We start from the raw sequence: 12,500 nt of genomic DNA, 5'->3' as shown, positions 1-12,500 counted from the left end.
GCTTCTTATACTGCATAACGGGGTGACGAAAAGAAAAGGAGAAAGAAAAAGTGGGGTAGTAAAAGAAAATGAGAGAGAGAGAGAGAGAGAGAGAGAGAGAGAGAGAGAGAGAGAGAAAGATAAGACTTGAGAGACCTTCTTAACCACCCCATAATGACCTTTCCCCTTTTTAAAAGTTAACCGATAAGCTCATAAATCATCTCTCTCACTGATCCGATAATTATCGTTTCCATTATCTTTCATTTTTTTCTTCGCTTCTTTTTTCATTTTTATTTTTTTCATTTTTATTTTCAATTTTTTTTTCTATTCCTTCTTTCTTCTTTCTTTCTTTTTATTTTTTTTTTCTCTTTTTTTTTTTTTTTTTTTTTTTTTTTTTTATTTCCTTTCTATCGTTCTCTTCCTCTCGAACACGAACGCTTGCTCGAGTTCATAAAAAGTCAGAATTAGAAAAGTATCCATGTATCTAAATATCTGCATATCATCGTTGTATCTTCTTATACACATTTCAATTTCATTTATTCAATTCCATTTGAAATTCTACAAGGTCGTTTTAAATTGCGACGACATTAAATACCAATTGAATACGTTGAATTTATATTTAACGATATTCAAAAATCTTATGAATTAACAATGTGAAAATTTTTGAAATGATATAAGAGGCAAGTAATTACGTAATATATTTAATGTATTTCTAACAATAATATATATATATATATATATATATATATATATATATATATATATATATAATATAAAGAAATAGATAGAGAGAGAGAGAAAGAGAGAGAGAGAGAATGTGATAGAGAAAAAAGAGTGATATATATATATATATATATATATATATATATATATATACACAATAAACAAATTTTTTTCAGTAATATGAATAAAAAGGAGAAAAAGAAAAGAAAAAAGAAAAATAATTTCTCCATTATAAAAATATTTTCCACCCGATAGAAACATGCGTATTTTCTATATATATATATATATATATATATATATATATATATATATATATGTATATGTATATGTATATATATAAAGCAGCGCATATATTGTAGTGAGAAAATGCGTACGTTTTGCAGTGTACGAAATCAAAAAAGAAAATTGATAAAAACGATAATAAGAAAATGATAATAAATAATTTATAATCAGATGCTTTATTAAGTCGATACGCGATGTGTATAAGATTGGTATATATAATTATATATTTCTGTTTTTTTTTCTTTTTTGTTTTTTTCTCTTTTTCATTTCTTTTATATTATTATCCGTTATTACTTCTTTTTTTTTTCCTTTTTTCTTTTTTCCTTCTCTTCCACTCTTTCGCTCTTTCTCTCGATTGGGTGCGGCCATCACGTATCAAGTAATTACGCGTAGATAAATCGACAAGGTGTGTATATTATATCATTGATATCTTTTAAATTTACTGCACATCATTTACATGTAATATTTATTGATCCAATCGATTCTATTCGTTCTCGAAGCGATATTTTTCATAGAACATGTTTGCGAACGAACATTTATATACTTTAATGCCCGATAGGGGGACAGTGCCTCCTCTTCAAGTCGTATTCTTTAAATATGTACTTTTAAAAAAAAATTGTATAACGCAAAGGAAAAAAAAAGAAAAAAAAGATAAATCCGATATCATTTCGAGCATAATAATAACAATAATAATTAATAATAATAATAATTAATAATAATAATAATAATAATAATAATAATAATAATAATAATAATAATAATAATAATAATAATAATAATAATAATAATAATATTATAATGGCAAAATTATTATTTACGTTTACAAATAAACAGAATCGTAGGATCAGCTTCGATCATTAAAATGCGATAGCGAACGTTTATTACACGTTTAGGAACATTAAAAATTACAATCTCGGTTCTATGGTTCTATTCTCTAGGAATCTAAAAAAAAAAAAAGAACATATATGCGTATATATATAAATCTATATATAATACAAGTTAAATCTGATTGCAAAGTAATTTATATAATATTATATTGTATAATAATGAGAACGTCTGATCGTTAAAATGTAAACGAAACATTTGGTATAATATAATCCGTAAAGAAAAATGATTTAACTTTTGTATATATGTGTATACATATATATATATATATGTGAGTGTGTGTGTGTGTGTATGCATATGTATGTGTATATAGTGTATATGTATTAAAATAATGGGATAAGAGTATAACAAGGTAACGTGAGAATTTTACTCGTTTGTTAATTGTATCTATGTACAATGAAACAAGTACATATGCCCTAATTAATAATAACCGAGCTAATATAAAATAATCTCTTAGTTGTAAGAGAAAGATAAACGGCGGAAAACGACGTTGTTAAACGAGTTATGAATTTATGTACATTAATTATATTGCGACATCGAGCTTACGCAGCAAGTATTTAGGTACATAAATATCTTAATAATAATAATAATAATATATACATATATGTATATATATATATATATATATTATTCTACAATTATATAAATCTTTCAACGAACTCAATCTTTCAACAATAAATGCTCTAGAAGGTGTACATTTCGTTTTATTCCGAAACGCATTTAGGTCCTTCGAAAAAAAATCAAAGAACTTTGCGAAAATAAAATTATTCGACACGCCGTAACACTATAAATCTTTAATAATAATAATAATAATAATAATAATAATAATAATAATAATAATAATAATAATAATAATAATAATATACATATCAATATTATATTATTACGTATTATTAATTAATATATTAAACATTACATATACAATATATATTTAATATCTTCGTTGTATTACGATTGTCGAATAATATGATTTTCATATTCTCGAAAATATGTTGTATTATTATAAATACAAATTTCATATCTATATATATATATATATTTTTTTTTTGTCTTTTATATATATATAATATATATTTACTTTATATATATATATATATATATATATATATATATATATATATAAAGAAAAGAAAAAAAAGAAGAAAAAAGAATTAATTTTGGATTGTCGATTAACTGGAACGTCCAAAATTTTTCTTCGCTTTTCTTTTCTTTTTTTCTTTTTTTTTTTTTTTTTAACAAAGAAAAAATTAACGTTCCATACAAAAGAACGTTGTTTCGATAATGAAGATTCCACTGTATAAATTTACTGTATATATGCATATATATATATATACATACATACGCATACACACACACACACACATATAACATACGAAGTCCGTACTTTCACTTTCGATCAGGATTTTAACGAGTCATCACTGCCCTTATTTTCGTTTCTGCGCTTCTCCCATTGATTGACCCTCTTCAAAGGATAACAGATCGCAGCCGAAAGGAAGATTAAACTACCAGAAAGATAGAATGAAGCATCGTAACTACCCGTTGCATCCTTAAATGCTCCTGTTTGAAGAATTAAAAGGAAAGATTTAGAAGAAATTTTTTTCTTTTTTCTTTGTTTTTTTCCCCCTTCCCCCGTACCCCCCCCCTCCTCCCGCCTCTTTTTTTTCCGTATATTCTAACATTATTAATTTATAAATAATAGAATAGAAAACGCGTCGATCTCCTTTTATCTGAAATTAATTTCAAATCGTTCTTATTTTTCTCTTTAAATTGTACATATAACGTTTTCAAAAATAACGTTGTGTCATTGAAACAAATAAAATTGAAACAAAAATGACGTTGTTTCATTGAAACAAATAAAAGAGAAAAAAGAAGGAAAAGAAAGGCCTACATTGATACGCAGTTTTTCCAGGAAGATTTGAAGAATGAGAATTTTTCATTCGTTTTTTTTTTACATCATAATATTCAATAAAAAAAAAAAAAAAAAAAAAGAAAAAAAAACTCGTAATCGTAATAAAATTAATTTCATACTTCTAATACCATAATATATATATATATATATTTTTTTTTTTACGAATATTTAATTTTATTCAATTGTAATTATTTCGAGACGACCAGTATAGATTTTTCTAATCGAACTCTCGTTTTATCAACGTGGACCCAGCGAGAAATCTCGTTAGGAAAGCCGATCGATATTTTCTAATCACCTGCAAGAGGCGCGCCTACGGCCGCTGCCACGCCTTGAAACAGTAGGAGCAATCCAAATGCGTTCGTCAGCTTCTCTAGCCCTAGAAGATCTACCACGAGAATCGATCTCAGCGATGCGAACACGGCTATGGAAGTAAAAAAGAAAGAAAAAAAAAAGAAAAAAAAAGAAAAAAAAAAGAAAAAAAAGAAAAGAAATGAGAAAACAAACAAAAAAATGGTTGATTAAAAACGAAAAGAAACAATACAAAAGCAACGGTCAATACTCCCATCCTTTCTCCTTTTTTTTCAAAATATTGCATTCTGATTTGTCCTCTCATAAAAAAAAAAAAAAAATTCAATTTTACAAGAGATAAAAAAAAGCGATCATTTCTTTTTTGCGTTTCGCTATTTTTTTACTTGTTCAATAATGTCGGAATTCAAGGAAAAAAGAAAAAAAGAAAAATAACTTTTATTTACTTTTTTCTTTTTTTTTTTCTTTTTCTTTTTTCTTTCTTTAGCGTTAATCATCTTATAAATCGCGGCGTTATTGTTAAATGATTTTGATTTTATATTATGAAAAATACAAAGAGAACAGGACAAATAAGAATGAAAAAAATTATCCAGTTTTATTTTTCATCGTACGTTTCTTAACAAATTTTTATAATCATGCGAATAGAACGAATGACTTTCGAATCTGATAAGAGAACAACAAAATATTTTAATGATCTAATGTTCTTTTACTTACATATACTGAGACCAAAACAGACGGCGTAAAAGAATTGATATCCTTTGGTCAATGATAATCCAGATAGCATGGTTAATAATCCACCAATGCTGATAAATATATTATTAACAACGAGAGCATCAACGCCAGGTATACTACCTGCTAGGCCACATGCAACACGACCTATGGTATTTCCAATACCAACGACAGAAACGAGAAACATAGCCGATGAAGCCTCAATTCCAGCCATTTTGGCACGATCTTAAAACAAATAAAAGAAAAAAGAAATTATTTATAATAAATATGGCAATTATATACATAAATATAAAAATAGATTTATTTTTTCTGATAACTTTAACTAAATAAAAACAAATGGATATTAAAAATTTCAATAAATATCTTTAAATATTCAAAAGAATAATAAAAAAATCTTAAACAATTTTTAAATATATTTTTCAATCAATCATATATATATATATATATAGAAAAATTATCTGTATATAAATACATATGTACATGCATGTAGCAATCGACAATTAAAACTAAAACAAAAATAAATGGATATTAAAAATTGTAATAATTATTTGTGAATATTAAAAAAATCTTTAAAAAAACTATCTTTAAATATATTTCTCAATCAATCGCGAGATATTAATCTCGGATAATCTATTAAACGACCACCATGTAAGTTGTAACGTGAGTAAAAAGGTATTATAATAAAGATAAGATTATTTTTGCGATTATTGTTGCAATAAAAAAAAAAAAAAAAAAAAAAAAGAAACAATTGAGATAAATAATTGGATTTAAAGAAATTGTCCTCTTCAAGTATGATTTGCAATCTTAATTATTTGATAACGATATTAAAATCTAATTTATATATATATATATATATATATATATATATATATATATATATATATATATATATATATATATATATATATATGAGTTCGCATAATATTGAGGATCGATTGAACAAACCTGGAAGATAGATGAAAGGTGTATAAAAGCCCATCATTGTGAGCCCACCGGAAATGGCGAGGATCAGGAAGGAAGGGCTCTTTAAAAGGCTGAGATCGAGCATAGTCGTCAAAATTCGACGCACGCTCTCCGGACAGAGATAACAGCTACCGCTCTTTTCCTCTTCGACATCGGTGGCCGTTGGCAATCGTGTCACAGACATATGATAACCAACCGAGGATAGCTACGAATAAAATTATTTATTGATTGTCCTCGAGCTCGTTCGTTTCGCAAAAAGAATTTTTATTCTTAAATTACGAAATTAAAACAATTAATGGTAAGAAAAATCTGACGGAAGAATTTGTTGTTTGATCTTAAGGATATGTAAAAAAAAAAGAAAAAAAAAAAAAAAAAATACAAAAAAAAAGAAAGAAAAAATATGAAAGAAAAAAGAAAAGAAAAGAATAGAAAATGTTTCTAATTGTTAAAGACGTAAAATAAAATTTTTAAAGAGATAAATATAATGAAAGTTTCTGTTGTTTTTTTATGAATAAGAAACAATTGCAAAATTTCCTTTGTTTAATTGTTCGTTTGCTTTTCTCTCTCTCTTTTCTTTTTTTTTTCTTTTTTTTTTTTTTTTTTTTAATGAAGAAAAATAATATCCATTCTTTATATATTTTCTCTAATTGTCGCGTTAATTCCTTACTTACTTGAGACTTGTAGTGCGCTAATCTGTTTAAAGATCCTCCATAAAAAATATCATCTCTGTAGAATGGTCTCTGGGGATCCTTGCTCGTTGTATTTCGCCTGTTGCACGTTCTAAAAGATTTCTGGCTGCAATCCGAGTCTGCACGAAGTCTGCGACCACTGATGGTATGTCTGCGTATCTGTTAAAATCATTTCCAATAGTTGTCCACTTGAATTAACGAGCAAGTATTTATTTCTTTCTCTATTGTTTTTTTTTTTTTCAAAATTTCAGTATCACAAGATATCATGATATATATATATATATATATATTATTTTATATATATGTATATATTTTTTTTGTGAAAAAATAAAAAAGAAAAACAAAACTTCAATATCATAAGATATCATTTTATTTTATATACATAAAATTTATGTATATAAAACAAAATAAAATAAATTTATATATATATATATATATATATATATATTTATTATACATGTAGTATATGTGAACCAGTAATTATGATAATATATAAAATATATATATATAATCAAATAAATTATCCGAAGTCGTAATTATTTTTTTTTTTTCTAATTTTTTTCTTTTTTTTTTTTTTTTTTTTTACGAAATTCATATTCATAATTACCGCACACACACGCGTATCCTTGTCATAGTCATTTTTCATTTTATTATTAGTATAGATAATATGATATTCCGTATGAAAAAGAAAAGAAAGAAAAATGTTAAACGATGATAAGCATTGAAATAATTATCGATCATTCGTTATCTCACCGTCGGTATTTTGCCATTAAGTCTGTCCATATCACCGCCAAGTAAATTGTTCTCTTCCTCGATCGATTTGGTTTCCTCGTGATCTATATCGAGATCGGGATATATCGGTGCCGATAGTCTCTTCTCCGACGTATTCAACTTTCTTTCTAAATTTCTCGGCTCCACGTGTATCTTATGAAGCGAATACAATGACTTCGACGTACTGAAATAAAAATTTATGATCGATCGATCGATCGATCGATCCGATCCATTCATCGATTTTGAAATCGTTGAATTAAATGGGAATGAGTAAAAGAAAAAGAAAATGAAAAAAGAAAAGGGAAAAAAGAATCATTTTCATTTTAATTACTTTACTATATTTGGACTGCTGCCAATAAGCTGTGCCGCTGTTGGATACTCGGTGTTGTTGTTGGTACCAAAAAATCCATTTCTGTTTGGTTGAACACAATGTAATGAGGCCGTCGAAACACCTTTACCGATTAACGTTGTTTTTGCCTCGATAACAGCATTCTCCTGAGTTGGTTTTATCTTGATTCGCGTTGGTTTCAATGGTCGAAACATCGCACCGAATATGGCGCAATTCAACAGCATTCCTAACCGGATTATTAGAATGGACTTTAGGACATTGATAATTTTAGGGCAATAAAAGTTGTTACATAAACTTTATTAATTACGAAATTTCGAACGAAACGAAAAATTAGAGAAAAGAGAAAATGATATATCTATACCTTAAATTAAGATTTATTTTGACCTCTATCAAGCGTATAAGTAATGTGAAGTCGTTAAAAAAGAAAAAATTTATTACTTTCAGCTTATTCATTCATTCATTCTCTCTCTCTCTCTCTCTCTCTCTTTCTTGAAATCATCGATACGTATGATATTTTAGAGTTTATATAAATAATTAAATATTGCGTTAAAAATACATATATCAGATGGGTCCTTGAGAATCTTTTTTTCATTTCATAATAAATTTATTCGATATTACGACGTTTATCTTTCCACGTATGTACATATGTACGTATCGTATATATATCTACATATCTACATGTCTGTATATATATATATATATATATATATATATATATATATATATATATTTAAACTTACTTATATATAATATTAAATATAAATTATATATTTATATATATATAATATATGTATACAATGTGTATATATATATATATATATATAATTTATATTTAATATTATATATAAGTAATATATTATATATATACATATAATGTATGTATGTATGTATAATATATTTCATTTACCTGCTTGAAAAAGGAGGGCACCTCGCCAACCGTAGGACTTTATAAGTAAATCCGAAATCGGTGCTAATAAGAAGGCACCGATTCCGGAGCCGCACACTGCGATACCGGTTGCCAAAGCTCGCCATCTTTCGAAGTAAAAGCCGGTTGTTATAACGGCAGGAACGTATATCAAACCAACTCCAATACCACCTGTATAATATTTATAAATAAAGATAAACAAACAAACAAACAAACAAACAAACAAAGTAATGATTTAAACGTAATAATGATCTTTCGTAAAAAAGGAAACGTCAATCTTTTACTTTTTTTTTACTTTTTTGTTAAATAGTTAATAATATGTCTTCTTCTTTTTTCTTTTTCCTTTTTCCTTTTTTTCTTTTTCTCTTTAATAAAACGATACAAAGATCGCATATATGCGATAATAATATTTCTTAATGTCTATTTAAAAAATATTGTTAAATGTTAATGAGCTCGTTTCATACTTCTTTTTAAGATTACGAACACGAGTGATTTCGTTATGTCACCACTTTTATAAATACTCTCAAAGATAAGCTGAAGGTTCTTTTTTCTCTTTTCTTTTTTTCTTTTTCTTTTTCTTTTTCTTTCCATCTTTTCCTTTTATTCGTTTTATTCTTTTTCTCTTCTTTTATTTTAAGATAGACTTATATCGCTTACGAAAGTTAATTGTATGAAAATGTAAATAGAATGGCAAATAAAATATTTTCGTTTTTATTTTTTAATTGAGTTAAATCCGTCTCTGTGATACGTTATTCTAAAATATAAATTATAACAATTAAATATAATAATAATAATAATAATAATAATAATAATAATAATAATAATAAAAAGAGAAAAGAGGAATGGAAAGAAAAAAAGGAAAACGTAAATCGTATCGAATTTATACGAGAATACCATTGCAAGAAATTTTATAAATAAGAAGCATCTAAAAGCTTTACGATCTTAGAAAAATTAAAGGTCAACTCCTTTGACTAAATCTTTCTTTTCTTTTTTTTCCTTTTCCTTTTCCCTTTTTTTCAAAAAGTTGAACTTGTGTATTGCTGTGTATTTTTAAAGATAGGCGGCCGGGGGGGGGGGGGAAGAAAAAAAGGAAAAGAAAAAGGTACATTTAATTTATCTAAATACGATTACATCATTACCTTAATGGTGTTTACGACGAGAGAGAGAGAGAGAGAGAGAGAGAGAGAGAGAGGTTTTATCGTCGAAGGCAGCTTGCGAAGGAAAGATTATTTTATTTTTATTTTTTTTTCCCTTTTTTTTATTTCTTTTTTTTCTCTGTCTTTCTTTTTCTTTTCTTTTCATTTTTTTTTTTTTTTTTTTTTTTTTTTTTAATATTACTATTACTCCTTTATTTCCCTTTTTGATAAAAGATCCGATAAACCGAAGAGGGATTAAAAGTTTCCCTCGAGGAGCAGTAGAAAAGTGTTCGTGCAAAATGTAACTTTTTCAATAAGAGACCTATAACTTACCGAGGACACCGTAGGAAACATAAAGAAACTCTATGGACGCACTAAAGTATGAAAGGACGAAGGCTAGGCAGCTAAGTATGCTACCAAGTATTGCTACCAGTCTAAAACCATATCTGTTCGCTAAAGCTGATACGAATGGTCCTGCAAATGGAAAAAAGAAAAAAGATAAAGTATTAATAATAATATGTTCGAAGATTTGTTTATTTTTTTTTATTTATATATATATATATATATATATATATATATATATATATATGTATGTATGTATTTCTTCCTAATTCATTTGATAATACAATTTTTCATTTGGAAAAAGGAGTCAAAATGAAGCGAAAATTGATCTATCGATTTTAATTGTTTTACGTATGAAAATTGGAAATAATCTAAGTGATAGATCTTTTCTTTTTTTTTTTTTTTTATTTTTTTTCTTTTTTTTTATTTACTTCTGTTTTCATTCATTTCATTTTATTTTATTTATTATTTAATTTACCTTCTTCTACTTTATCAGTTAATTTTAACGAAGAAATTGCGATATATTTTTGTACAATTAAAAAGACAAAAAGAAAAAAACAAATATAATTGACAGTCGATATCAATGTATTGAATCGATCAAATCGTTCGATTAAATGATTCTTTCAATTAAATATATGCATATATATAAAATAATATATATATATATATATATATAATTATTATATAATTTTTCGTATAATAATATATATATATATATATATATATATATATATATAATTTTTCGTACTTCGTTCAGTAATATAATTTCACTTGAAAAAGAAAGTCACTGAAGAAAAAATTGATTTATCGATTATATTTACTTAACATTTTAAAGATTGTAAATAATCTAAAGTGATAGATGTTTGTTTTGTTTTGTTTTTCTTTTTTTCTTCATTTTTTTCTTTCCCTTTTTTTTTTTTTTTTTACTTCTACGAATTAATTTCAACAGAGAAATTATGATACATTTATGAGTTATCGAAAAGACAAAAAAAGAAAAAATAAAAGAACGAATATAAGCGATATCGATATGAATGCATTAAATCGATTAAATGGATCGATCAAATAAATTTGTTTTCTCTTGAAAAATAAAGGTATATCAAGGAAAGGTGATTTATTGCTATTGTCTTTGTTTTTTTACTTTAAGGAAAAAGAAATAAAAAAAAAAAAAAAAAAAAAGAGAGAGAAAGAAAAGAAGAAAAAAAGAATTATCGAAGCTATCTTGAATAAACTGATACATTTATCATTTATTTAATATCCCTAATAAATGTAAGATATATGCAAATGAAAGATAGAAATGTTTTAATTATCATACATTTTTTACATATTAATTAAATACATTAGATAATAAAGTCGTAATAATTTTACTTTAATAAATAAAAATTTTAGTTGCTTATGAAATCGATTTGTTTTCAAATACGACAATAAGATCTAATAATAACGATCATCGATATATTATTCTCGTTCGAAAACTGGTTAATTATACAGCTTGTTAAAAATCACATTTATCCTTCTAACGTCCTATGAGATAAACATTTTATTTAACGTTGAAATGTATACCGGATTAGCAGAGAAATCGATTAACATAATCTATCGTATACGTGAATCAATAAGAATCGATGACGTATGTATACATATATATGCATACATACATAGATACATAGATTATAAATATTAAAATAAATGATATTGATCAAGATCGTACGATATTGCGATCGTAATGCGATTAAAAATAATACGTTAATAGAATTAAAGTGAATATCTTGAATTCAAATTCGATAGAAATCGATATAATAAAGTTTAAACTTTTGTCACGTTCAATAAAATGTATTATCTAAAAATAAAAATTTCTTTTTACGAACCGGCCATTAAATAGAATCCTGTTTGAAGGGAACCAACCAATGCTACGCTAGCATGCGACACATTGAATGCCTCCGTGATGTCATTGAGGAAAACTCCGAAACTGAAAATAATACCGTCTACGAATAGATTGCAGAGAAAGGATGCTGCAACGATCACCCAGCCCCATCCACCGTCCGGTGGTACCACCATTTCGACCTCGATACTCTGTTGGCATATGAATTTTTTGTTTTTGTTTTTTTTCTTTTTTCTCTTTTTATTTATTTATTTATCTATTTATTTATTTATTTTTCTTATGCTTTTTTATTTATTTATTAAAATTAAAAGTTCGAAAATGTAAAAGGGTTGACATTTTTATCGTATCTTTACTTGTTCGTTTCTTTCCTTTTTCTTTTTCCTCTCTTCTCGTCGTTTTCTTTTTCTTTTTCTCTTTTTTCCGTTTTTCCTTTTCTTTTTTCTTTTTTTTTTCGAATTTTTCCTAAACCTCGCAACTTATGTCACTTTATTTTCGTCGTAAGATTTTCTTCTTTCTTTCTTCCTTTCTTTCTTTCTTTCATTCATTCATTCATTCATTTTCTTCTTCATTTTAATTTGAATATTTGCGTTCGTCCTCGTAATTTATTTTTTATCGAAAGTGATGGAAGAAAAAAGAAAA

The 12,500-nt window shown here is 25.8% G+C and overlaps 1 protein-coding gene across 3 annotated transcripts in view; it reads right to left on the bottom strand.

The window, feature by feature from the left end:
• Positions 1 to 1,716: 1,716 nt before the first annotated feature.
• LOC124426046 (monocarboxylate transporter 3) overlaps positions 1,717 to 12,500 on the bottom strand; it is a 26,540-nt gene continuing 15,756 nt past the window's right edge. For 2 of the 3 annotated variants that reach the window (XM_046967266.1, XM_046967265.1), the window contains exons 3-12: positions 11,848 to 12,052; positions 9,980 to 10,120; positions 8,493 to 8,681; positions 7,568 to 7,811; positions 7,219 to 7,420; positions 6,448 to 6,624; positions 5,759 to 5,981; positions 4,799 to 5,038; positions 4,074 to 4,199; positions 3,075 to 3,426 (exon numbers count right to left, since the gene is read on the bottom strand). In XM_046967266.1, coding sequence (XP_046823222.1) covers positions 3,266 to 3,426; positions 4,074 to 4,199; positions 4,799 to 5,038; positions 5,759 to 5,981; positions 6,448 to 6,624; positions 7,219 to 7,420; positions 7,568 to 7,811; positions 8,493 to 8,681; positions 9,980 to 10,120; positions 11,848 to 12,052 — 1,908 coding nt within the window. In that variant the 3' untranslated portion in view covers positions 3,075 to 3,265. Of the gene's footprint in view, positions 1,927 to 3,074; positions 3,427 to 4,073; positions 4,200 to 4,798; positions 5,039 to 5,758; positions 5,982 to 6,447; positions 6,625 to 7,218; positions 7,421 to 7,567; positions 7,812 to 8,492; positions 8,682 to 9,979; positions 10,121 to 11,847; positions 12,053 to 12,500 lie in introns of those variants that run through there. The other variant, XM_046967267.1, reaches the window with a different exon arrangement.

This window comes from Vespa crabro, chromosome 8, assembly GCF_910589235.1.
Source record: "Vespa crabro chromosome 8, iyVesCrab1.2, whole genome shotgun sequence".
Classification (NCBI taxonomy): domain Eukaryota; kingdom Metazoa; phylum Arthropoda; class Insecta; order Hymenoptera; family Vespidae; genus Vespa; species Vespa crabro.
The sequence above is the reverse complement of the archived record's forward strand: the minus strand, read 5'-3'. Positions and strand labels throughout refer to the sequence as shown.